The sequence below is a fragment of the Equus asinus genome, chromosome 26, assembly GCF_041296235.1.
Source record: "Equus asinus isolate D_3611 breed Donkey chromosome 26, EquAss-T2T_v2, whole genome shotgun sequence".
In the NCBI taxonomy this organism is placed as follows: Eukaryota; Metazoa; Chordata; class Mammalia; order Perissodactyla; family Equidae; genus Equus; species Equus asinus.
In genome coordinates, this window is record NC_091815.1 from 37,607,055 (window position 1) to 37,634,931 (window position 27,877).

At 40.9% G+C, this 27,877-nt stretch overlaps 1 protein-coding gene across 3 annotated transcripts; it reads right to left on the reverse strand.

Annotated features, from left to right (window-relative positions):
- Positions 1-4,984: 4,984 nt before the first annotated feature.
- On the reverse strand, positions 4,985-25,213 carry LOC106840862 (V-set and transmembrane domain-containing protein 1-like). Of its 3 annotated transcripts, XM_014856481.3 has the most exons (9): positions 25,037-25,213; positions 17,752-17,787; positions 17,342-17,626; positions 13,424-13,462; positions 9,520-9,612; positions 9,389-9,416; positions 9,154-9,191; positions 9,024-9,061; positions 4,985-6,819 (listed from the first exon to the last, which is right to left on the reverse strand). In XM_014856481.3, the coding sequence occupies exons 1-9, from the start codon at positions 25,068-25,070 to the stop codon at positions 6,700-6,702; spliced, it is 711 nt and encodes a 236-aa protein (XP_014711967.1). In that variant the 5' UTR covers positions 25,071-25,213; the 3' UTR covers positions 4,985-6,699. The 3 variants fall into 3 exon arrangements, with proteins under 3 accessions (XP_014711967.1, XP_014711968.1, XP_070354916.1); XM_014856482.3 differs by lacking the exon at positions 17,752-17,787; XM_070498815.1 differs by lacking the exon at positions 17,342-17,626 and having other exon boundaries at positions 5,009-6,819; positions 25,037-25,192.
- Between the last annotated feature and the right edge of the window lie 2,664 nt (positions 25,214-27,877).

Genomic DNA, 27,877 nt, shown 5'->3' on the forward strand with positions numbered 1-27,877 from the left:
AAGGGGGCAGGAGGAAACTTTTGGTGGTGGGCATAAGCATTGATTGTGGTGCTGGCTTCATGGATGTGTACTTATCTGCAAACACATTAAGTTGTATACATCAAGGGGGAGCAAAATAGCCCACCTCAAAATATGCCACTTTGGTGTATTCATTATTTTGAATTAAAGTAACTTAAGAAACAGCAGAAACAAGAAGCACACTCTGACCCTCCTTTGTCCCCTTGAAAACAGGGAATAAATCTCCCATGTGAAATTTACCCTCCCTGTACCAGCAGAAAGAGACACATCCTTATCACTGGACATGGAAATTCAGGGCCAAGAAGGCTGTATGAACAAACCTTGTTACTTCCTCACTAATTAGCTACCTTAAGCCCAAACTTCTTTGTCTTGTCAATTCTTCACAAATTTACTATATCTTTGTCTACAAGGCATAAAAGCTTCTGGCTCTGGTAACTTCTGAGAGGCTCATATCGTTGGGGCTCCTGTATGTACAAAATTAAATTTGTTTTTCTCCTCTTCATCTGTCTCATGTCAATTTAATCATTAGACCAGCCAAAGAACCTAGAAGGGAAGAAGGAAAAATTTTTCTTCCCCTACAACATTAAATATCTACAGCTTATTGTATGTAAAAAAAAAAAATGTGTGCAAAAAACAAAAAAAACCCCAAAAACCAGGCATACTATGGCAATTAAAGGAGGAAGAACACCAGAGTGGATGTCCATAAATGTTTTCTATTAGGGTCATCGATTTTAACGAGGTTCGTCAAGACTGTTTGACCAAAACAAAATCCCTTCTCGGACTAGGTTAGATTCAAAGGTATTTTGTGTATTTTGTTGTTGCTGTTGTTCAGAGAGTTCCAAGAATGATTGAACAAGAAAGCTACAAGGAGGGAAAGGATGCTGAGTTTTGGAAGCAGTTAGAACCAGGAAAACCAAAGCTGAAGGCACTGTCACTCTGTCTCCTTTTCGGATACTCCCTGAGTCATCTTTGTGTTTCTCATTAAAGACCAGCTTCCTCCACATGGTGAGACAGATGGTCGCCAAGAGCTCCCAAGTTTTAGAGCGAATGACTTCTGTAGCGGGAGGAACAGAGAGATACTCCTCCACGCTGCTGCTCCCCATATGACTTCAGCACCTTGTCAACCAGGGACTGTGTGGTGAGGGGAGGGGAGCAAAGCAGATGCTCCCTCAGATGCACCATTCCTGGGAGCTTCTGGTTGAAGCTGGGATGCAAGCCTGGTCCCGACTGGATGCAACTGGTCCCGACAGGACCTCGCACTCAGAATGGGACCCCATGCTTTGGGTTGAATGCTCTGTGGTCGCCATCTTGAAGTTCTTAATCATTTCTCTTCCAATCTGTTTTGTTAATGAATTCCCACGGGACGATAGAGCATATGCCAGGGCTTGGAGCTGTGGCTTATACAGATCTTTGCTGCCTGCTGCCTCCCTACCTCCCTGTATTAATCCATTCAGGCTGCTACAGCAAAATGCCACAGCCTGGGCAGCTTGAACAGCAGAAATCTATTCTTTTGCAGTTCTGGAGGCCAGAAGTCCAAGATCAAGGTGTCGGCAGGGTTGGTTTCTGCGGTTCTATGGCTCATTCCTGGCTTCTGGTGTTTCGCTGACAGTTGTTGGCGTTTCTTGGCTTGTAGACAAATCCCTCCAACCTCTGCCTTCATGTTGACATGGGGTTCTCCCTGTGTGTGTGTCTCTGTGCCCAAATGTCCTGTCGTATTGGGTGAGGGGCCCACCCCACCAGGGTAAAAAGATGACCTCATCTTTTTAACTAATTACATTGGCAATGACCCTATCTCCAAATTAGGCCACATTCTGAGATACTAGGGGGTTAGGACTTAAACATATAAATTTTGGGGGTGGACAAAATTTGGCCCATAAGAGTGTGGGTTGGTGTGTGATTGTGTGTGTGTAGAGGCTCTGTGTAGCTCTCTCTTTGGGTATCTGCATAGAATAGTGTGTATGTGTGTGTGTGTGTGTGTTATGGACTCAATGTGTCCCCCCACAATTCATTATGTTGAAGTCTTAAAACACTGCGTGGCTGTATTTAGAGATGGGGCCTCTGAGGAAGTAATTAAGGTTAAGTGAGGTCATAAGAATGGGGCCCTGATCTGATAGGATTAGTGTCCTTATGAGAAGAGACACCAGAGAGCTTTCTTCTCCCCTCGAGAGTGCGGAGGAAAGGTCATGTGAAGACGCAGCGAGAAGGCAGCCATCTGTAAGGCAGGAAGAGCGCTCTCAACAGAAACTGAATTGGTTGGCACCTTGATCTTGGATTTCCAGCCTCCAGAACTGAGAAAATAAATGTCTGCTGTTTAAATCACACAGTCTATGGTATTTTATTGTGGTAGTCAGAGGAGACTAATGTGGTCTGTGAGGGTGAGAGAGAGAGAGAGGGAGGGAGAGAGAGAGTCTTTGTAGAGCAGAGAAACAGATACACCTGGGGGAGACATAAAGAAGGTGAAAGAATCAGGGACAGACCAGGACCCTGAGATTCAGAAGGCCTCTCTGCTCTTGGCCCCTTCACCCCCTTCCCAACATGGTGTCTTTTGCTGTACCCCCCCCCCTTTTTTCTTTTGCTGAGGAAGATTGGCCCTGAGCTAACATCTGTGCTCATCTTCCTCTATTTTATATGTGGGACGCCACCACAGCATGGCATATTGTGTGGTGCATAGGTTTGTGCCCAGGATCTGAACCTGCGAACCTCAGGCCACCGAAGCGGAGTGCATGAACTTAACCACTTCGCCACCAGGCCAGCCCCCTTCCCTGTATTTTTGATGTGACTTAGGCTATAAAGGCAAAGCCACAAGCTGCAATGCTTCCTAGGAAACAGGCTCCATCCTAGCTGCAGAACCAGTTGGGTCTGTTTGCAAAGAGGTGTTGGTTTCCCACTTTTACAGATCCAAAAACTGAGAAAGGGGCAAAAAAGTGATTCCTGGCACTCTAGAACACATATTTCCTGGCTTAATTCAATTCTCATTCTGGCAATTCATTCAGATTTCAAAGAGCGTTGGTTTGGACAGGGGTTGGCAAACTACAGCCCACCAGTTGTGTTTGTAAATAAATTTTAATTAGAACACAGCCATATCTATTTGTTGACATATCAGCTGTGGTTGCCTTCATGCTGCAACAGCAGAGATGAGTAGTCCCGACAGAGACCCTACAGCCCACAAAAGCTGAAAATATTACTTTCTGGTCGTTTTCAGAAGAATTTTGTTGACCTCTGGTCTAGGAGTTAGCAGGCATGAATTTTAGATTGGATCTGCTGCTGTTGGGTATGATTTCAGAAAAATAAATGCCTTTGATTCTGACCATCTGATGTCCCTTCTGCTTTTTCTCTGGATGGTCTAACTATCATGTGCGTACAGTTTCTGGGTGGAAAGAAACTAAACCACATCCTCTGTTATTATCCCTATGAAGCGGGCATGCAGTAGCCACAGACAAGACTTGGAGGTTTTCTTCTTTATGTGTTGGTTGTAGTAATTGTATGAGGAGAAACTTCGCCTCCTCAACTCTTTGGTTGAGGTACAGGTTATAAATGAAAGGCAGGATAAACGCTTGGGTTTTTTTCCTCTGTGTTTAACACTGTGAGTTGGCTTTCTAGCATCTACCATCTTCCAAAGGTAGCCAATAATATCTTTTTCTAAATTGATCCAGTAAGTAAAAGCCTCTTTTACATTTTTGGCTAAAATTCTGCAAGGCAGGCTGTATGTCTAGAATTGTCACCATCAGTTCCAGATTCACAGGGACAGCTGGTCTGAATAATATTGATCACACAGAAATAAAAATAAAGATTAAAGACATAGAGAAGAAGAGCCTAAATGATATTTAAGTCTACGGATATGGTTGTCTGAGGATATCTCTAGCTCTGTCTTTTCCTTCATTTGGTTACATGACTCAATTCCTTCCTTCCTTCCTCCTTTATTGTTTTTAAGTTTCTTCATGTTACACTTTTCCTTTTGGCATTTCCATCCAAGAGTCTGAACTACTCTAATAATGGAAGGCGGTGTAGGTGGAATAGATGTGATCCTATTGCATCAAACTGGAGACCCAGTTTGAATGAAAAAGAACAGGCCTTTCAATAAAGGGTACTGGGACAATTGATTACCCAAATGGAAATATTAGATCTCCACCTCACACCTTAGACAAAAATTAATTTAAAAAATTTTAAATTTAGAAGAACATATCGGAGAGTATATTTCTCATGTTAAGCTCATCAAGGCACAAAAAAATATACCTTCAAATATAAGTTAAAAGATGAATCACTTTGAGTAGCTCACATTAAAAGATACAAAAAGAATGAAAATATGAGTCATAGACACACAGGAGATATTTGCAACATGTAGCTTACAAGAGAAAGGTGTGCCTACTGTATAAATATACCCTCCAAATCAGTAAGGAAAAGACAGAAATTTGACAGAGAAGTGAACAGTGAATAGAAACCATCAATTCTATTCATCCATGATCAATTCATCATCCAATTCAAGAAGAGGTACCCCAAATAGTCAATAAACCTCACTCCTAACCAGGACAATGCAAATTAATGCAACAATGAGATATCTTTATATAGGTTATGATATATTTATATCTTTATCTTTATATAGGTTATCTCTATATAGGTTATCTTTAAAATGGGTTATGAGTTCACATATTTTAATCAGCAAAAATTATAAAGTTTGATATATTTGTGAATTGGCAAGGATGTGGGGAATTGGAAACACATACACTTATCCATGGAAGTATAAATAGATGAATGCACCTTAGTTATCAGTCTGCCTCTCTGAGTGGGATTAAAGATGTGGACCTCACAGAAGACAGGTTTTACTTCTAAATATATGCCCCAGAGAGATCACACAGGTGAACAAGCAGGCAGACACAGGATGTTTATTGCAGCATTTTGCTAATGGCACAACACTGGAGAAAACCCAAACATCTAGAGGCAAGGAAAGAATAAAGAGAAACCATGGTTTGTGCAGACAACCAAGTTCTTTTTTAAAATTTATTTTATATTGAGATGGAATTCACATAGCATAAAATCTATGCTTCTGAAGTGCACAATTCAGTTTTTTGTAGTATATTCTCAAGGTTGTACCACCATCACCATAATCTAATTCTACAACATTTTCAACACTCCAAAAAGAAACTCATACTTATGTGCAGCCACTCCTCGTTCCCCCCTCCCCAGGCCGCCTGGAAACCATTAATCTGCATTCTGTCTCGAAAGATTTGTCCGTTCTGGATATTCCATATAAATGGAATCCTACATTCTGTGGCTTTTTGTGCCTGTCTTCTTGCACTGAACATCATGTTTTCAAGGTTCATCCATGTTGTGGCATGTGACAGTGCTTCATTCCATTTTATGGCTGAATAGTATTCCATGATGTGGTTAATAACTGAATTCTCTGCAGTAAACAATGAGCTAGACCCACAAAAACCACCTGGATGAATTTCAAAAAGCATAATGTTTAGGGCAATTTAAAAAGCCACAGAATTGTAATATATAATATAATTCCAAATATATATACTTTAATAACACTATATATTGACCATCAATAGATGCTTATATAGTGAAACTATGGAAACATACATAAGCATAATATACACTACCTCGGATAATGTTTACCTCTAGGGGAGGGAGAAAGGAGAACAGATTGGGAGGGCAGAAATAAAAACACAGCAAAATGTTGATGTCTAGAAAACAAGGTCAGTGTGCACATTTCCATTTATATTATTTGGTGTTTTCCTTTATGATCAAATTATTTCATAATTAAAAAGAGAAAAGTTATCCAGCATATACTTATGATTTGAGGATATTTATATATACATTCCAAATCTTTACGCTTTCATTTATTCATATATTAAAAAATAGCTTTCAAACCTGATTGAGCGTTATAACTTTGGAAGCAAAGCTCGTATATTGGTGGTGTGCATAAGTGATCATTTGGTGCCTCTGTCACAGAAAAAAGACCACACTCAGAAAAATCCTTACAATGATGTATTAACGTAAATTAGTTAAGCTATGGGCACCAAGTGTCAAAATCTACATATATTTTGTAAGTCTAACTTCACTGCATATTTTGATTTTAATAATAAAAATAATAATCTAAACAGAAATATGATGGCACTAAGGAAACTCATTTATGTCAGAGAGAAAACTGGGCTTGACTCGGGTCCAGATGGCTGCCCGGCACAGCACGAGAGAATCATGAACTAAATACATCTAGCTGTTTACCTGGGTGAATACTACGTAAGGATGCTTTTGTTAGTTCACAACTGAATGTCTTGTATTTTGTGCTCCTCTTCAAAAATCACTGTGTCTATAGGATGCCTCACCCGACAGCAATCACATGGGCTTCTCTGGGAAATCATTTTCTACTTACGTGGTGTCGTCCAGAACTCCCTAAGTGAGTATTAAGAGTACCACCAGCCCACAGGACGTATTCTTAGCCTGTGTTTTCAGTCAAACCATACTAAAGTCAAACCCCAAATTCTGGGAAACCCATCCAGTAATTTTTGAGAGGTGTGGAAGCAAAAAGAGAGAAACTTAATTTTACGATTATGGATTAGGAGCCAAGAACACAGCGTGACCTGGATTTCCAAATGTCCAGTCATCTCAGCCGTCTTCGTCCAAACTCTCCTTCCTAGGGAAGAAGCTCTTCCTGCAGTGGCTCCTGCTACCCCCCTTCTATGCCTTCGGCGTTGCGCATTCACAAGATCCTGCGGGCTCCTCGGCGGGGACAGACGCTGCCTCAGATGGCACTTTGGTGTTTAGCTCAGCACAGGTCACTTCCTGAGGTTCTTCGGTCTTTGGGGAAAAGAGGTGGGCATTTAGAGCTTAGCTGTCCAATATGGTAGCCATGAGTCACATACGGCTATTTAAATTTAAATTAAATTAAATTAAAATTTAATTTAGTTTAAAATTCAGATCCTCAGTTGCACCAGACACACTTTAAATCTGCAGCCGCCACATGTGGCCGGTGGCTGTTGTGTTGGACAACGCAGCTATAGAACATTTCCACCCTCATGGAAAGTTCTGTTGGACTGAGCCATCCTAGAACGGCCGTGTTTCCGAGAGGATGAGGGCTTTGACTCTCAAATTAATAAAACAAAACTAACAATCAATAATAACTGACGTGTATGAAGATCAGTGCAAATGTATGGTTTTGAAATAAGAACTACCATCCTATGAGAATACCTACTGGTTATGTAATATATTATTTTTAAACAATTTTATTGAGATATAATTTGTATATCATAAAACTCCCTTATTATAAGTGTAAAATTTGATGACTTTTAGTGAGATTTTTAGAATGATGCAGCCATCACGACAATACAGTTTTAGAGCAAAAATTCCCTTGTTCCTGTTGGTGCCTAAACCTTATGCTCCGCTCCCCTAATCCCCATCCTGGCTTTTTTTTTTTTTTTTGGAGATTTTATATAAATGGAACAATACTATATATAGTCTTTTGTATGCAGCTTTTTTCACTGAGCAAAACGTTTTTGAAGTATATCCATTTATCACATGTATAGGTAATTTCTTCCCTTTTTTACTGCTAAATAGTATTGCATTGTATGGAGGTACCACGTCATAATATTATATTATTATACTCATTATTCTCAACAATTTGCTAATCAATGCCATTAATCCAACATTTAAAATAGACAAGATTTGTTAATTGTTGCTTAATTTGTGAATCTGTGAACTATGCTTTTTCATATCTTTAAAAAATATCTATGTCTAAATGAATGCAATATGCATACATATTTTTTAAATGCAACAGTGAACTATTTGCACCTTTTGGTAATGCCTCTATTTACTTGCTTTGGCATAAGGAATGAGCCAACGGGGCTGGCCCCGTGGCCAAGTGGTTAAGTTTGCGGATCTGCTTGGGCAGCCCAGGGTTTCGCCAGTTCGGATTCTGGGCATGGACATGGTGCCACTCATCAGGCCATGTTGAGGTGGCATCCCACATGCCACAACTAGAAGGACCCACAACTAAAAAAAAAAACATATATACAACTATGTACTTGGGGGATTTAGGGTGAAAAAGCAATAAAAAAATTTATTATTAAAAAAAAAGAATGAGCCAATGAACCTCTGTGTCGTATGGAAAAATGTATGAATGTTATCTGATATTGCTCTTAGATACAATGTTAAATCACAAATAAACAGTATTTTAAATGGAAAAATTGATTGATGTAAATTGATTAACATTTGTTATTTGATGCTCTCATACCATCCACCTGACATTTAAAATTTGCTTGAAACTCCAATAAACTCTTTATGTTTATGACATTGCCAGATGCACCCAAGCTGTTCCAATGGAGATGTTGATTCCCATTAGATATGGAAAGAAATGAAGGGTACAGATTAGTGGGAATGTCATGATTTGTCTCAGAGCACACTGGTGATAAATAATGGGCACTGGGAGCTGGAATCCAGCTACTTTGGAATTCAAAGCACATGGCTTGTTTGTTTGTTTTTTATTATTAAGATACAATTGACATGTAACATTTAAGAACTGTGTAAGTTTAAGGTGTACAAAATATTGATTTGATACATTTATATATTGCAATGTGATTACCATCATAGCTTTAGCTAAGGCCTCTATCACAGTTACATAATTATCCTTTCTTTTTTTGCAGTGAGAACAATTAAGATCTAGTCTCTTAGCAACTTTGAAGTTTTATAGTACAGTATGTTGACTATAATCACTATGCTGTGCATTAGGTATCCAGCACTTATTTATCTACTAGTTGCAAATCTGTACCCTTAACATCTCCCAAATTCCCCCACCTGCCAGACCCTGGTTACCACCATTCTACTCGTTTTTACAAGTTCACTCAAAGCACTTGTTTTTAAACATGCAGTTAATTGGCCTCCTGTCAGTTGTGTGAGTTGGGAGCATCCTTATGACCAGAGCACCGTGTGGGCTAAACCAGGAGGCAGACGTGAGTAGCCTGTGATAGTCCGTGAGCTCTTGGGGAATCCCAAAGGGGAGAACTCACCAAGATAGATATCCTTTCCATCTTGGATAAATCTGCATCTGAGTGAGAAAAAAAAGATTCAGTTCTCAGATTGCAGGAGTCACACAGTCTTTCTATCCCATCTCTTCTGGTTTCTTCTCTTGTCACTTACCTGTAGCCTCCTGTTCGGGAAATTTGGGATGGCTGGTCCTGCAAGAGAAACACCTCAAAGTATGGGATCTGAAGATCTGGGGGAGAGGATAAGGGCTTTGGAGAGGATGGAGGAAGAAGATCACAGCTCAGGCCGAGAGGTGGTGCTGGGCATGGGAATCATTGACGTGCACGTGGGGTCCCTGAAGAGCGGAGTGAAAGTTAAGGGGGACACGAGATATGTTAGGTATGTTTACCTCTTGGTAGGTTCTTCATGTGATGAACCTATTAAAAAAAAAAAAACCCAGGGAGGAATTTATCTAAGGAGAAAATCCTTCCCTTTACGCCCCTTCCCCACCATTTTTAACAGGTGCTTCTCTGAACTCACCATGCCTAGTGCATCTGTAGATGAAGAGGACTGAGATGAAGAGGAGAAAGATGGAGAGAAGGCTGAAGGTGGTGAGAATGATGATGCTGGTGTCTGGAGAGAGAGAAGCAGGTCAGAGAGTCGGTTTGGCTCCTGATACACACTGATAGAGTTAAGAAGAGCAGCTACGAGGAGTCAGACCACCTGGCTTCAAAACTTGGAGCTGCTGCTTCAAACTGGCACTTCCGATTGCTTTAGGGAATTTGCTTAGTCTCTCTGAGCTTTCATTTCCCCATTCAAAGTGAGGATAACAACAGTAGATACTCCACTTGGATGGCAGGGAGATGAAACGGGTCAGTAACTATAGAGAGGGTTAGCACAGGGCTTCACACATGGGAAGTTCCCAATCGATGTTTCACCCATAGCAATAATACTGATCATCTGTTGTGAGCCACTCGGTGCTAGGTGCTTCATATATGTTGTTCCTCATCTTGACGACACGTGCAAGAGATAGGTTTACTGTTTCCATTTCATTCAAACGTAAACAAAGTATGAGGAAGTAAAGAATTGCCCAAAGTCAGACGGACGGGATGGGCTGTGGATCCTGATATGTCTAGCCTTGTAGGCAAGTCAGGCACAAAGTCAGGGCAGCTCTATGCTGGCCACTGGGTATGGAAATACGAGAGAGATGGTATTCCAGGGAATTTATAATCTGGCGAGAAACACATTTCCCCAACGAACTGTAATGCTACAGAGGCAACAAGTCCAACCACGGATGAATGAAAGTCCAAACTCTCACCAAGTTCAAGAATAATTTTCTATGTAGTGTGTATGGTGGAATATTATTCAGCCATAAAAAGGTGGAAATCCTGCCATTTTTGACAACATGCATGAACCTGCAGGGCTTTATGCTAAGTGAGACAAGCCAGATAGAGAAAGACAAATACTGCATGATTTCACTTATAGGTGTAATCTAAAAAAAAAAAAAAAAACGAACTCATGGAAACAGAAAGTAGAATGCTGGTTGCCAGGGGCTGGGGGTGGAGGAAGTGGGGAGATGTTGGTCAAAGGTTACAAACTTCCACTTCCACTTATAAGATGAATATGGTCTGGGGATCTCATGTGTAACAAGGTGACTATAGTTGATACCACAGTTTTGTATAACTGAAATTTGCAATTTCAGTTTGAAATTAATTTGAAATTTAAGAGAGTAGATCTTAAGCATACTCACCACAGGAAAAAAAAAAACAGGATAAATAGGTGAAGTAAGGGATATGTTAATCAACTCAATACGGGGATCCTTTCACAATGTACATGTATATCAAATCATCACATTGTACACTTTAAATATCTTGTCATTTGTCAATTATCCCTCAATAAAGCTGGGGGGAAAAGGAGGGAGGAAGATGGTAGTAATACCTAACTTGAAGAGACAGGTAATGAGGAAAGATACTGGCTTTAAAGAGCTCAGTCTGGAATCTGACTCACTGTGTAGGATTCATTATCCTGCAGCGATAATGATTATTTTCTCACCCAATATTCCACCCACACCATCTCCCCCTGTGGCAGATGCTGTCATGCTCCTCCCTCCGTGTTCCCCAGATCCCTCTGCCATTTTTACACGCTCCAGATGATGGCTTCTTTCCCTTTCCAACGTGAACACTTGCATCTCTGCCAGGGGACTGCCTGGAAGGATCTGAAATCCCTTGGGATTACGTGCCCCAAGGGCACCCCTTTACCAATGACTGCCATTCGTGGGAAAATGGATGCCCTAGCTATGGCTTCCTATATTGGTGACTTTCTCCATCTCTTGTACTTTCCTGCAGGGTTGAGCAAAAGATACCAGCTGAGGGACCTGAATATCCCACCTTTGTTTGGTCTCTTTTCCTCCTAACCCTTCTTCCCCACTCTCCTAAGATGTCACTGTCACACTAATACTTATTTAAGAGTCTGCTTCTGGTGGCACCGAATCCAAGAGACCCTCAAAAGCACCAATGATATCGGTGCATCTCCACGGACGTATGAAAGCAGGGCAGGAAGGTTGTTCCTGGACCATGAGGGGCCTTCCATGGAAGAAGAGAAACGTCAGCCTTCCTTATCCTTTCAACTCTCTCTTTGCCCAACCTGCGGTTTCTCTCATGCAGAAATTCCCCAGAAATGAGAAGTAAATTATTACAAAATTGTGCTCTTCACAGGGCCCCACAACCTGCCTATCTGGGTTCACCCTGAGATGTCCACATATCCTGGTCAAATTTCATATCACTGTTTACAAATTGTCATAGTAAATTACAAAGGGTCTATGATATTGATCTGAAGGAATCTGACTGAGCCATGGGATATAGCTTGACATGGGACATAAATGAAGTCACAGGCACCAGAAAGAAAGCCTGGCCTTGTGTCAAAGTTAGGTGATGAAATTCATTGTCAGTCTCTGCACAGTATTGGAGCAGAGGGTCCTTTTCTGGTAGCTGTGAGGCTGGGGACAGCATATCCGTGCTTAAAAATATTTTATTCTGTTTACAATTGTTGTGATATAAATTTGAACTCAGAAAGTACATCTTAAGAAATTATATACACATCCCCTAGGATAGCTGTAATAAAATAAAAGGAAAAAGTGTAGGCAAGGGTGTGCAGATATTGGAAGCCATTTTTATTACTGGTGGGACTACAAAACGGTACAACCACATTGGAAAACAATTTGGCATTTCCCCAAAAAGTTAAACATGCAGTCACCATATTCTCAGCTATTCTGCTTCTAGGTAGATACCCAAGAGAATTGAAAGCAGGAACTGAGATACTTGCACACCCATGTTCATAGCAGCATGACTTGCAATAGCCAAAAGGTACAAACGACCCCAATGTTCATCAACTGAAGAATGGACAAACACAGTGTGGTCTATCCACACGGTGGGATATTTGTTAGCCATGAAAAGAAATGAAGTGCTGATACACATTAAAACATGGATGAACCTTGAAAAGATCACGCTAAGTGAAAAAAGCCAGTCTCAAAAAAGAGCCTATATTGTGTGAATCCATTTATAGGAAATGTCCAGAATAGGATATTTGTCAATTATATGTATGTCTCTCTCCTACATCACTACATTTCCCACTTCATTTCTGATACTCCCATGCTCCTTCACCCTATCAGATCTCAGATCTCCCCAAGAAAACATTCCTAGTATGAACTATGCTCATAACTGGAGTAGAAATCATTTCCCAAGCCTGCTAATACTGAATGAAACATTTTCAAAGCCTATTACTTATTTGCAAGGACATTTTGGAGGATACCTTTTTAAAAAAAAACGGATTATACCAACATAGATTCTAATGACAACCTTGAACAATTTTGGCTCTTTGGGGTAGATTACAGGGAAGTCATGAGTTGCTGAAAGAAAGGATGATTAAGCATCTTGCTGCCAATTTATATGCTTGGCCATTAAAGTCCAGATGAGCTCCTGTTTCAGTCTAAAGGTGCTGAAAGCTCTAACTTTTATGAGAATCTCTGAGGACAAAATCTTAGTCAATTCTTCATGGAAAAGCAACATCAAAGAAAAAGAATTTAATATTCATCTATTTTTGAGAACTTTAAACTCTTAGCAACATATTCCCAAAGAACCTGGACTCCACGGGTCTCAGTCTTGCTCCCCAAACCAGTCACACAAACTCACCTCCATTCTTCATGAAATTCTACTGCAGTTTTTCGTTACATGAAATGGCAGACGATGCTCCCTGTGCTGTTTTACTCATTAGCTTTTTCAGAACCCAGGAGTGGCTTGGAGGTCATCTCCCTCCAAAAGGAAGTCGTTCCTCCAATAACATTGAGAAAGTGGGCATTAAGATTCTTCTTGTGCCTCTTAAATGAAGAGGATCCCTGCCCCATGAGGTGGATGTAATTGAAAAAACAACTCCTCTCTAATTATTTTACCTGTTTTTATTGAAGGAGCTACACGTCCATCGTGGTAATCTACAAAACAGAATGCAAAAGAAGGAATCACAATGATTATATGGAAACTTTGGGGACATAAGTGCTCATGCTCTACTTAGGGACCCTATGCCCTCTTTGAGAAGCAGAGAAGAGAAGGTATTTTCCATTCTCTAGATGCTCGCTGTGTCCCCAAACTAGGGCCAGCATTGGATTACTCTTCTTAGTACTCCTGGAGTTTGATGTTATTTTTAGTAAAAATATTTATGAATGACACCATTAATTTCCCCCCTTCCAATCCTATTCCTTGCCAATCTTCCCTATCTCAGGAATATTTTCTCTCATTTGGTAGGTTGCCTTTGTATTTTGTAGCTTGTTTCCTTTGCTGTGAAAAAGTCTCTTAGTTTGATATTGTCCCATTTATTTATTTTTCCTTTTGTTTCTTGTGCTTTTGGTGTCATATCCAAAAAGTCGTTGTCAAGACCAATATCAAGGAGATTTTTCGCTGTTTTCTTCTAGAAGTTTTATGGATTTGGGTCTTATGTTTAAGTCTTTAATCCACTTTGAGTTAATTTTTGTGAGTGGTGTAAGATAGAGGTCCAATTTCATTTTTCTGCATTTGAATATCCAGTTTTCCCAGCACCATTTGTTAAAGAGATCATCCTTTCCCATTGAGTATTCTTGGCTCCCTTGTCAAATATTAGTTGACCATATATACTTGGGTTTATTTCTGGGCTCTTAATTCTGTTTCATTGGTCGATGTGTCTATTTTTATGCCAGTATCATACTGTTTTTTTTTTTTTTGAGGAAGATTAGCCCCCTGAGCTCGATGCCTGATCAGCCCCCTGAGCTAACATCTGCTACCAATCCTCCTCTTTTTTCTAAGATTTTATTTTTTTCCTTTTTCTCCCCAAAGCCCCCCCAGTACATAGTTGTATATTCTTCATTGTGGGTCCTTCTAGTCGTGGCATGTGGGACGCTGCCTCAGCGTGGTTTGATGAGCAGTGCCATGTCCGTGCCCAGGATTCGAACCAATGAAACACTGGGCTGCCTGCAGCAGAGCACGTGAACTTAACCACTCGGCCGCAGGGCCAGCCCCAATCCTCCTCTTTTTTGCTGAGGAAGACTGGCCCTGAGCTAACATCAGTGCCCATCTTCCTCTGTTTTATATGTGGGACGCCTACCACAGCATGGCTTGACAAGCCGTGTGTAGGTCAGCACCTGGTATCTGAACAGGCAAACCCCGGGCCACTGAAGTGGAACGTGCAAACTTAACCACTGTACCACTGGGCCAGCCCCATACTGTTTTGATTACTATAGCTTTGTAGTATATTTTGAAATCATGCAATGTGATGTCTTCAGCTTTTTTCTTCTTTCTCAGTATTGTTTTGGGTAGTCAGGATCTTTTGTGGTTCCATAAATATTTTAGGGTTGTTTATTCTCTTTCTGCAAAAATGCCATGGGAATTTTGATAGAGACTGCACTGAATCTATAGATGGCTTTGGGTAATATGGACATTTTAACAATATTAATTGTTCTGATCCACGAACATGAGATATCTTTCCATTATTTGTGTCTGCTTCAACGTCTTTCATCAGTCCTGTAGTTTTTGACACATAGATCTTTCACTTCCTTCGTTGACTTTATTCCTAAGTATCTCGTTGTTTATGATGATATTGTGAATGGGATTGTTTTCTTGATTTCTTTTTCAGACATTTTGTTGTTAATGTATAGAAACAGAACTGATTTTTATATGTTGATTTTATATCCTGCAACTTTACTGAATTTGTTGGTTAGTTCTCACAGTTTTTTGGTTGAGTCTTGAGGATTTTTTTATATGTAAGGTCATATCATCTGCAAAGGCAGCTTTACTTCTTTCTTTCCAATTTGGATGGCTTGTATTTCTTTGTCCTTCCTGACTGCTTTGGTTAGGAATTCCGGTATTATGTTTATTAGGAGTGGTGGAGAGTGGGTATCCTTGTCTTCTTCCTGATCTTAGAGGAAAAGCTTTTAGCTATTCACCATCAAGTATGATTATAACATTGGGCTTGTTGTATATGGCCTTTGTTGTGTTAAGGTATGTTCCCTCTTTACCCAATTTGTTAAGAGTTTTTATCTTGAAAGGATGTTGTATTTCATCAAATTCTTTTTCTGCATCTGTTGAGATAATCACACAATTTTTATTTTTCATTCTATTGATATGATGTATCATATTTTTTGATTTGTGTATATTGAACCATACTTTCATCCCAAAGATAAATCTGAGTTGATCATGTTGCATGATTCTTTTAAGGTATCGTTGAATTTGGCTTGCTAACATTTTGTTGAGGATTTTTGCATCTATTTTCATCAGGATATTGGCTGTAGTTTTCTTTCCTTTTAGTATCCTTATCTGGGCTTGGTGTCAGGGTAGTACTGGCCTTGTAAGATGAGTATGGGAGTGTTCCCTCCTCATCAGTTTTTTGGAAGAATTTGAGAAGGATTGGATTTATTTCTTCTTGAAACATTTGGTAAAATTTACCAGTGAAACCATCTAGTCTTGGGCTTTTCTTTCTTGGGAGGTTTTTGATTACTGATTTGATCTCCTTATCCATCATTGATCTGGTCAGATTTTCTATTTCTTCCTGATCCAGTCTTGGTTTGTAGACTTCCACAAAGGCTTTCTCATCCATAGGTGATTACCCAAGTCCGTGTTCTCCAGATGCTCGTGGACCACAGCCAAGAGAGGCCAGAACTGGTTTACGGTCTCCTACAGGTTCCACAGCCGACGTCTGTTGCCCATTACCCAGTGCACAGCTGGGCAAGACTCCTAGTTGCCTTGGTGTATGGTGCTGGATCCCACAACTCCCAAAGAGGCACTTTTGTTCGTGGATGGATGCCGAAATTTGTTGCTGGAGTGGAGGACAAAAACAAGGGATGTCTTATGCTGCCATGATGCTCAGTTTGGTTTCTTCCTATGTTCTTGACTTGTAATGGTTCTGGGATCCCCATTTTCAGCAGAGCAATAATGATGCATTCAGTTCCATTGTGTGGAATCAGACATCAGAGTGTGATACTGCAAACTGGAGTCATCTCAGCCTCTACGTTGACTGAGAGGGAAGGTTTTCGGACTGATCCTGAAGAGGAAAAGGCACTAAGGATAAAGGGAAGGGCAGAGCTTCTAGTATTTCACTGCACCTGGGGAAGTTCTCACCCACCTCTCTGTATTAACCCTGTCTTTTATTTTCTGCATTTGATGCTTTGATATCTTGGAACTTTGCTGAGCTTGAAGGGATTCCCCTTCCGGGGTTATCCAATTCCCAGAGATGGGAAATAATTCTCCCTGGAGCACACCTTTCAAATGCAGACCAACCCATCCAGAGCCCACACTCCCAACCACCTCCTTCACTGGGCTCTCACACTCAGGGCCACTATTCCCCTGGCCTAATCACTCCAGGGTCATGTCCTGGACAACCAGGGACAGCCTCTATAGCCAAGAGCCAATCTTAAGCCTCTTTCTTCTCACAGAAACCACAATAAAGGCTCTTGCCCACAGTTCTTGCCCCCTGCCTTCTGCTTCCTGACCGACCCTGGTGCTTCTCTGTGTGGTCCTGCATGGCACAGCATGTCCCCTCTTCTTGGAAACTGTAACAAACTATCTTTTCAATGACAAGCATCTCTCCATCTTTGGCCTTACTGTATGTCAAATTTTCTATTAATGCCTCTCTTCTAAAACATTCTCCCACATCTACATCATTGAGACCTCCTCAGAATCCCCAATAAGAGCCTTATCCCCACACTCGGTCTCTATTCCCCAGTTCCCTACACTGAAAGTGTTGCGTCTGTCCTTTTGTTTCCTGAATTCCTTCTTCCCCAGCCAGATCTCGTCACAAGAAAAGAAACATGTACATCAAAGAGTAAACCTGAGTCTGCCCTTCTCACCTGTGACCATCAGCTGCAGGTGTTCACTCTTCTCTGAACACTCATGGGAGGCCATTGTTTTGTAGGAACAAAAGTAAGTTCCAGCATCCTTAAGCTTCAGGTCAGTGAGGAGGAATTCAACATGGTGTCCTGCTGATCTCTGCTCCCGCTTGTACCCAGAATCCTGCAACTTCTCCAATATGAATGTCACATTCTGGATGCGAGACTGGCACTTCAGGGTCACGTTACTACTGCGTTCAACCATTGAGCTGGGCAAGGCGATGAGGGAGGGTTTAGGAAGCTTCTCTGGAAAGAATTCAGAGTTAGTTTGACTCTTCACCACGCCCTCCTAGAATTCAATGGTTTAAAGGGAATAGGTCATGAAACTTGGGATGCAGAAACAAATAGAGTTTACGTAGGAGACAACTCACCATTCTTTTTCTCATCTTCATGGCCCAGACAAAGTCCTGGAAGAGAAAACCTCATGACAGATGAATGATGTGCTTGTCTTTGAGTACAAGTCAGCAGAGAACACATGACAAATTTGTTAAAGATCTGTCCTAATCCTTCTGGCTATTTCCCTGGGTTTATTTTTTACCTTTGATTTTCGTCCCATTGTATGTCCTTCAGAAGTCATGTTTATGTAGAAAAAAAACAGCAATCTTTTCTGATTTATTGTGTTGCTTTCATGATTAGTCCTTCTTTTGCCATCTAGCAATTGTTGAATGTTTACCTATATTTTCCTCGAATGCAGTTTTTACTCTTATCACTTAAATAATGCAAGGGTTATTTTACTGTGGAGTGTCGAGGGAATATTTCCTCCCTCATTGAAACAGAGAGAACTTGCTCTCCCTGACCAGGTCATTCTCTTCACAAAGAATTCAAGACGTTTTCTCGTCTCAAAGGCTCTCCTCACGTGTGGCTTAGCTCTTTACATATTTTATCCCCTATGTCTTCTGTGCTCTGTTCTATATATTTCTTTCTATGGGATGAGAACATCATCCCATAGATGGAAATATGGGATCCCAGCCTCATTTTGTGGGGGAAATGGGACACTGGTCTCGGAGTCTGTTTATAAGTGAAGTTAGAATTTCTTTAGACACAAGAAATTTGATTCAGGAATCAACTCACAGCACAGACCCCTAAGCTTCACTGAGAAGGAAAGAGTGGAGGCTTGACAATGGACCGAGGCTGCATTGACAGTGAGAATGGTTGGGATGAACAGGTAAGGAATTGGCCTCTGAGTGGTCAAAGGGTCTTAGGTCTCATGGTCTCTTTTCAGTCCCTTCCCAAATCCTGCCCTCAGACTCATGTCATCTCAGCTCTGTGATCAGTCAATCTTCTGTTCAAATAGTGATTTCTATTTCTTTTTTTTTTTAAATAAGCACACAGTTGCCTTTAGCTCGTTTTACATCATGAAACCCTATGGGGCCATAGGCTGTAAGAATTGGGGGAGTGGTTCTATTTTTTGACAAATAAAATTGTAATATATTTAAAGTGTACAACGTGATGATTTGATATACATATACGTGGTGAAATGATTATTGCAATCAAGCTGTTTAACACATCCATCGCCTCGCATAGTTACCTTTTTTGTGTGTGAGAATGCTGAAAATCTACTCTCTTAGCATATTTCAAGTGTAAGATACAGAATTATTAACTCTAGTCACCATGCTGTACACTGTGCTGATCCTCAGAACTTATTCACCTTTCTTAGTAAGGGGCCACACTTGATTAAGACAGAGAATTGGCTGCAATGGAGAAGTCTGTCATTAATGAGAAGAGACCCATTGTCATCCAGGATAACTTGAAAAAGTGAAGAATAAAGGTAGGTGTATGGATAGTTTTTGGAGTATTACTAGAATTCCCAGGAAGGGAGGAATGGGCAACATCAGAAAGCACATTTTTCGGGAGATAATTACAATAAAAAATTACCAAAGCGGAGGTCAAGATGGCCACATGGGAAGATCCTGAGTTCACCTCCTCCCCCGGACACAACAAATCTACAACTACATTTGGAATAATTCCCTCTGAAAGGGACCTAAAAATTGGATGAACAGAGCTTCTATGACAAATAGTAAAAGGACAGCACTGAGAAGGGTCCAGAGGCAGAGTCATGGGCTCACCAAGAAAAAAACCACCCCTCAGCCACAGTGATCCACAGTTGGGAGTGATCTCAAAGGAATGAAACCCTTCCCTGAGGAGTGAAAGATTCGAGCTCCACATCAGGTACCCAGACCCTTAGATTCTGCACAGGAAAGATGAGCCCTCAAAACACAGTTGGAGGCATCACACTTCTTGAATTCAAAATATACTACAAATCTCTAGTAACCAAAGCAGTATGGTACTGGCACAAAAACAGACTCCCAGATCAATGGAACAGAATTGAGAGGCCAGAAATAAACCCACACATCTGCGGACAGCTAATTTTCGACAAAGGAGCCAAGAACACACAACGGAGAAAGGAATGTCTCTTCAATAAATAGTGTTGGGAAAACTGGACAGCCATACCCAAAAGAATGAAAGTAGACCAATATCTTACAACATACACAAAAATTAATTCAAATTGGATTAAAAACTTGGATGTAAGACCTGAAACCATAAAACTCCTAGAAGAACAGATAAGCAGTACACTCTTTGACACCAGTCTTAGCAGCATCTTTTTGAATATCACGTCTCATCAAGCACAGGAAACAGAAGAAAAAATAAACAAATGGAACTACATCAGACTAAAAAGCATTTGCACAGTGAAGGAAACCAGCAAAATGAAACGGCAATCTACTGAATGAGAGAAGATATTTTCAAATCATATATCCAATAAGGGGTCAATATCCAAAGTATATAAAGAACCCATACAACTCAATATAAAAAAATAAACAATCTGATTAAAAAGTGGACAGAGGATCTGAACAGACATATTTCCAAAGAAGACATATGGATGGCCAATAGGCACATGATAAGATGCTCAACATCACTAATCACCAGGGAAATGAAAATTAAAACCACAATGAAATATCACCTCCCACTTGTTAGAATGGTTATTACCAAAGAGGCAAAAAATAAGTGTTGGTAAGGGTGTGGAGAAAAGAGAATTCTCACACACTGTTGGTAGGAATGTAAATTTGTACAGCCACCATGGAAAACAGTATGGAGGCTGCTCAAAAAAATTAAAAATAGAAATACTACATGATCCAGCAATTCTACTTCTGCATATTTACCTGAAGAAAATGAAAACACTAATTTGAACAGATATCTGCATCCCTGTGTTCATTGCAGCATTATTTACAAAAGTCAAGCTATGGAAGCAACCTAAGTGTCCGTCTGTAGACGAATGGATAAAAAGATTGTGGTATACTGTATATATACAATGGAATATTACTCAGCCATAAAAGAGAATGAAATATTGCTGTTTGCTACAACATGGATGGACCTAGAGGGTATATAATGCTAAGTGAAATAATCAGACAGAGAAAGACAAATACTGTCTGATTTCACTTATATGTAGAATCTAAAAAATGAAACAAACAAAACAAAGCAGAAACAGACTCATAGATACAGAGAACAAACTGGTGGTTGCCAGATGGAAGAGGAGTGGGGGGTTGGGTGAAATAGGTGAAGGGGATTAGAGGTGCCAGTTATAAAATAAATAAGCCATAAAGATGTGATATACAGCATAGGAAATATAGTCAATAATATTGTAACAATTTTATAGTGAGACAGATGGTATCTAGGTTTATCATGGTGATCACTTCATAACGTTTATAAATATTGAAATGTTGTACACCTGAAACTAACATAATGTATGGGAATAATGTAACAGCAGGCCCTCCAGGACCGGTTCAACTAACCCCATCTCTTATCAGCAGAGTGGCTAAGAATTGCCTTTCAGAAAATCTGCAAAGTCACGTAGCCAGAGCATGCGCAAATGAAGAAATCTTGACTTGAAATGACCGTGGAACCAAAGATCCTCCTTCCCATAGAACCCAAGGACTGGACGTGACCAGAACTTGAGAGTTGGACTCTGATCAGAAGGAAGGAGTCCCTCAGTCAGGGAGACCTGGTGTTAAAATTCCTTCCTTCCCTCATCAGAAATGTTTAGAACCCTACTATAAAAGTTTAGAATCTCATCATCAATGTTTAGAACCCTGTCATAAATGTTTAAAACCTTATCATAAATGCTTGAAGCCCACCAATTAAAACGTGTCTCACCAGCATCTCTCCATGTCAGCCTGTTCTCCCTAACCTCTTAAATTTAACCTCAAATCCCGAATCAGGGAGACAGATCTGAGGGTGCATGCCCCCTGTTCTCCATGCAGATTGATCTCACAGAATAAAGCTGATCTCTTTTCCCAAAGGCTGATGCTGTACTTGTTTATGCACGTCAAGCAGAGCACCCCAATTTTCTGCAGTAGCAGTAGTAGTTCAATTGGAAAAAGTAAAAAGAAAAAAAATACCAGATATCCAGTATCTATTATTTGGCAGACTCTTTATGTACATCCACCATTTGCACGCACATTATTTAGCAGGTCCTTTACAGACAGCTATCATTTATGGTGCAGCTACCATCTTTGCTTTTCTCTGCCACTTGTCATACATCTAACATTTAGTAAGGTCTTTACATGCATCAAATGGAGATGTGTACAATCTCCATGCTGGTTAGATGCTATTACCTTCAACTGAGATAGGGAGGAGTGGGAGAGAACAGAAATCACATTCCCCTAGAAAAGATGACAATAAAAACTGCTGTGATATTGTGATTTGTAATAAGAAATATATATTTGGTGTTAGTCCCCATTCCTGGCACAGAGCTCCTAAAACCCTCGGAAATTCCTAAGAGATGAGAGCAGTAAAGGTGTGTTTTGCTATGTTAATGAGTTGACTGTTGGAAAGCACCTAAGGATGGGGCCTGGTTGACATTGGAGCCAATCACGTGATTAGCGGCTGTAAACTTTCAGTCCCACCACCTCATCCTAGGTGGTGAGAGCGGCTGGAAATTGAGTTCAATTACCAACGGCCAATGATTTAATCAATTATGCCTATGTAATGAAGCCTCCATAAAAACCCAAAAGGACGGCTTTTCGGTTGGTGAACATGTGGAGATTTGGGGAGAGTGGTACACCCAGAGAGGGCGTGGAAGCTCCTTGCCCTTCCCCCATGCCTTGTCCTATGCATCGCTTCCTTTTGGCTGTTCCCTGAGTTATACCCTTTTATGATAAACTGATAACCTGGTAAGTAAAATGTTTCTCTGAGTTCTGAGAACTGCTCTAGCAAATTAATTAAACCCAAGGAGAGGGTCAGTGGAACCTTCCATCTGTAGCCAGTTGGTCAGAAACACAGATGACAACCTGGGCTTGAGATTGGTGTTAGAAGGGAGAGTAGTCTGGTGGGACTGAGCCCTCAACCTGTGGGATCTGACACTATCTTCAGGTAAATATTGTCAGAATTGAGCTGAACTGTAAGATACCCAGTTTGTCTCAGACAATTGCTTGGTGGTGTGGGAATGCCCCTCTCTCTCCACATCAGAATTGGGTGCAGAACCCTGCTTGATGTCAAGATTGGAACTACTAATAACTGGATACCTACAATTTCACAGATCCTTTGAATACTTTATCAGAAAGCTTAAAATTTTTGTGTAGAATATTATTCAGCCATGGAAAAGAACATAGCACTGATAAGTGCTACATCAGGGATGAACCTTGAAAGCATTATGCTAAGGGAAAGAAGTCAGACACAAAAGGTCACATATTATACAATTCCATTCATAGGACATATCCAGAATAAATCTAGAGAGACAGAAAGCAGAGGAGTGGTTTCCAGGGGAGGGGGGAAGGGGGCATGGAGAGTGACTGCTTAGTGGGTACAGCGTTTCCTTTAGGGGGGATGAAAACATTTTAGGACTATGTAGTGGTGATGGTTGCACAACATTGTGAATGTACTAAATGCCTCTGAATTGTATACTTTAAAATTGTTAATCTTATGTGAAGTTTACCTCAATACATTTTTTAAATTTTATGTAAGCTGGGTATTTTTACCATCTCTAATAAAGATTCATACAAATTCAAATATCACAAGTCCACCCAAAATAAGATTAAGTCTAAGAATAATTAGTTGTTTTAGTTCATGCAAGCAACCTCAATAAGGACAGTGGTGGATGTGGTGTCCAGAGCAGCCTGATCCAGAGGTTCGATTCTGTTAGGCTCTTTTCTCTTAGCTCTCATCTCTAGCTCCCTCTGGATATTGTCTGGATAGGACCAAGAGCCTGGAAGCAGGACCATGGGCTGCTACAGTCTTGCATCTTTGGAAAGTTGCTCTTGTAGAGGAAAGAAGTTCAAATCTCAATGCCAATTTGAGAAATTCCTGACAGAATTGGACTGGCTTGTCTTGCATCATAGACCCATCCCTGGAAAGTGATTATAGCCAGAAGGAAGGTGTTATGGGTTGATTTGTGCCCCTTCAAAAGATCTGTTCAAGTCCTAACCCCCAGTACCTGTGAATGTGATCTTATTTGGAAATAGCATTATTTGATCTTCATAGATGTAATTAGTTAAGTTAACATGAGGTCACAGTGGAGTAGGCTGGGCATCTAATCCAATATGACTGATGTCCTTATATAAAGAGGAGAAGAGACATGGAGAGAGAACACACAGAGGGAAGATGGGCATGTGAAGATGTGAGGGACTGGAGTGATGCATCTACAAGCCAAGGAACGCCAAGGATTGCCTACTGTCCCCTAGAATTGAGGAGAAAGGCTTGGAACAGACTCTCCGTCAGAGACCTCTGGAGGAACCAATCCTGCTGGCACCTTAATTTTGGATTTGTGGCCTCCAGAACTGTGAGAGAATAGATTTCTGTTGTTTTAAGCATCCCAGTTTGTGGTAATTTTTTACCGCAGCCCTCAGAAATGACTACGGCAAGGATGAAGTCAGTCTCTTCACTTCCTGGCTTATACTCCCTTGAAGCTGGAGGTTTGGGGTATGGTGACCGACAGCCACCTCTAAAGCTCAAACGTGTGTGGAAGAGGTGCATACCCCAAAGAGAAGGGCTGTACCCAGAAGAAGGAGGAAGGAACTGGGGCAGATGGTGAGTCCTGATGTCCTCCACAACCCCCACTCATGAAGGAGGAACTGGGGGCTTAGTGAGGTGGAACTGAGTCAACCCTGGAGCTCTTATGAGACTGAGCCAAGAATATAATCCAGGTCTTCCTTTTTACAGGCTGAGGTCTGTTTGATTACATGACGTTCAAGTTGAGGATGGTAAAAATTAGGCTAAGGATAGTGCTGGCCAGAAAATTTTCTTCTTACTTATCATCCCCATGCATAGGACTTTTCTATATTCTTCATTTATACCTAAACTCACAGCTTTTCACACCCTGTAGACCCCGCCCCCTTATATGCCAATGGAACATGCATGACAAGACTGAGGTATTTAGACGATACAGACGAGGAGATCCCATCTGAGCTCTGCATTTCTCAGCCGAGTAAACAGAGGGTATTATTACACATCTCTGAACTTCAGGTTCCTCATCTCTTATGCGCCAGCACCAGAAGGGAGGCATGTTGATACAATAGCCCACAAAACTCTGACAGTTAGCATGTATCCAACACACAAAGCCATCATATCTGTATTTTCCATGTTTCCCCTGTTCACCCCCACTCCACCGTGAATTTTTCTCACCCATCCTAACCCATCTGCCACAGTCCCAGTCTGGAGACTCACCGAGGCAAAACAGGGACAGAAATTCTACGATCATAGCGTCCCTTCTGCCAGGACCAAGATCCCGTCTTCAGTTTTACAGTTCAGAGGAAGAAGTGAGCCGGGGACAATTGCAGCTCCCTCCTGCCTGCTTTGTCCCCAAGATGTGTGAGGTGAGGTTTTGTCCTGACACTTTGGTTCACCATCACCTGGTGTAATTTCCTTCTTGCAACCGACTCAGGAAACAAGAAGTCATCAATGATGACATCTTCCCCACAAATCCGGTGTGTGTGGCTCTGGCTCCAACCACCCTGAGATCCATCCTATCCCATCTGAAGTCTGGCCCAAGACATTTTCTTTGAAAAAGCTACTTTGAAATAGTTTTAGAGTCACAAAAAATAGTACAGAGTTCCCACGTACCCCTGAACCAACTTCCCCCAATGGTAATATAACTACAGTACATTATCAAAACCAAAAAATTGGCATTGGCACAACACAATGGCTGGGCAAGAACACAGTAACATCTAAAGTGCAGGGATCTCTGGTAAAAGCTGGACACTCATTGCCCCTGAGAGCGGGTAGGTCAACAAGGAAACAGAAATGGATGTTTCTGCCTTTGAGACTGAGTAAACTTGTCCCCCAGTAAACCTTGAAAAATAGGTCACAAAACAGTCAGATTTTTAATGTGCTTTCTTTTACAGGGGAGAAAGTGGTTAAGGGAAATTGGAAAGCTTCCACTCAACTATCTTCCCAAGTACCAGAGAGTAATCTCATCTTCTAGGAGCTAAGGAAGAAACATTGATGAATTAAGGGAGGAGATTCCTCTCTCAAACTACAACATCCATTCATCTTTCCTTCCCAGCTACTGATTGCTTCCTAAGTTAGTTGAGGCTTTTGTTGACTGATGATTGCCCCTCATAACTGAAAACACTAGAGTTGTATTGAGTTCAAGCATGGGTGGGCCCAGATGCTCAAATTATGGCATTGAGGATCTGTCTTTCTCCATGTCTAGGTGCCACTTTCTACTGTGTAGACTTTGTTCTCAAGTAGATTCTCTTCCTGTGCTGGGAGGATACCCATCGGTATCTCCAGGAAGAAATAGTGTGCTTTTTCCAGACGCTTGCAACAAAATTCCTGAAGCCGATTCACATTGCTTGAGCTTGGTTTATGTGTCCATTCCTACATGGACAGATGTAGCCGGAGTGATGGATTACAGTGGGGTGCCTCTCTGGGGCACATGAGCACACTAGGAACTAGGAAGCTGGATCAGTCCCAGTTAGCCACAGAGAGTGGATGACAGATAGTTGGTTAATGTCCCAATCAAGATAGTCTTCCCAGGATACATGGGGTATTAGTAGGTGGATATACAAAAATCAATAGTGTTCACTATGTGCCTTTTTCTGCCCATATCGGGCTGTGGCCCAGCCAAGAGTTGTGCCTCATTTCAAGAACTAGTCTACAATTCTTCTATCCTTTAACCACAAGGGCACTGAAATCATGTGCAGGTGCCATCATGTTATAATACCTACACATGAATTTCCTAGAATTATTAGATCCCATGCCTGAAGATTTGAGGGGAGGAAATATGGTTCTCTACTGATACACAATGTTATAAGGCTTGAAAATCTTACAGCACATCTCAAAGCAGATGCCAACACTTCAGATGCACAATACCCTAAAAGAGGCAACACACAGCTGAGGAACAATCTAGGAGCAGATTCTCATACACTCGATAAGAGCAAAATTGACTGAGTCCCCCTGATTGGAATGAAATTATTGAGGAGATTGAGATTGAAAGAGAAGACAGATAAGTGGATAAAATCCCCTATTCTAGGTCACTCCATGCCTATAAAAGACACTTTATTTGAGGCTCATATAGCCTCGTCACTCTCTGATTCAACCTCAACTTTGTCCTGCAATTGACATTTTTTTAAGTGCAATTTCTCTAGAGTTAAGCTTCCAATAAATTACCAATGAAAAATGAGTTCTGATTTTTATGAAGATTTGAAGTCACAAAGGTTCAGTCCTAACTAGTAATAGGAGTGTGAGAATGCACATATGCACCCATGCCCTCCATCTCTCTCAGATCAGCTTATTTCTGTCCAGCTCTACCTGCATTTAGTTGGCACAACTTGGCTCTTGCTCACATGTCCCTCATCTTCCTCCTGGGAACAGTGTGCTAGCCCTCACATGTTCTTCTCATGGAAATGGAAGACGCACAAGAGGGTGAATCAAAATATTCGATGCATCTAAAGACCTACATGGGAACTAATATATTGCCGCTTGCACCTTATCCTATTGACTAAGGCAAATAACATGGATGAATCTATAGTCAAGGGCTATTAATGCAATCTATTGTATTATGACTTCTTGACCACAATTATTCATATCTGCCTCATGTACAAAATATGCTCATCCCCATCCCAGGATCCCCAAAATTTTTCACCCAATAATGGCATCAGTCTCTAAATTCAGGATCTAGTGATCATTATCAAGTCTGGCTGGGGGTCCTTTTGATCCAAGACTCATGAACTAAAAGGACAAGTTGGCTGCCCCATGCATCTGCCATGTCATGGTGAAACAGAGACAGGATAACCACAATACTCCCATTTGAAAGGGGGAAGAATGGGAGGCACAGAGCAATCACTGGTTCACAGCAATCTTGAAATCACGCTGTCTTAAATCTGAAGTGAGTGTCTTGTAGGTAGCATATATATGGTTCTTGTTTTTTTTATCTGTTCAGACACCCTATGTCTTTTGATTGGAACATTTACTCCTTTTACATTTAAAGTAATTACTGATGGGTAAGTACTTTTTGCCATTTTGTTAACTTTTCTGGTTGTTTTCATGGTTCTTCTCTGTTCC

Coding starts and splice junctions, on each gene's coding strand:
- LOC106840862 (XM_014856481.3), bottom strand. CDS start 25,070: ATGATCGTAGAATTTCTGTCCCTGTTTTGCCTCG. Junction 9,192..9,388: donor CATGAAGAACCTACCAAGAG/GTAAACATACCT, acceptor TTTCTCTTGCAG/GACCAGCCATCCCAAATTTC. Junction 6,820..9,023: donor TGGAAAGGATATCTATCTTG/GTGAGTTCTCCC, acceptor TTTTCCCCAAAG/ACCGAAGAACCTCAGGAAGT.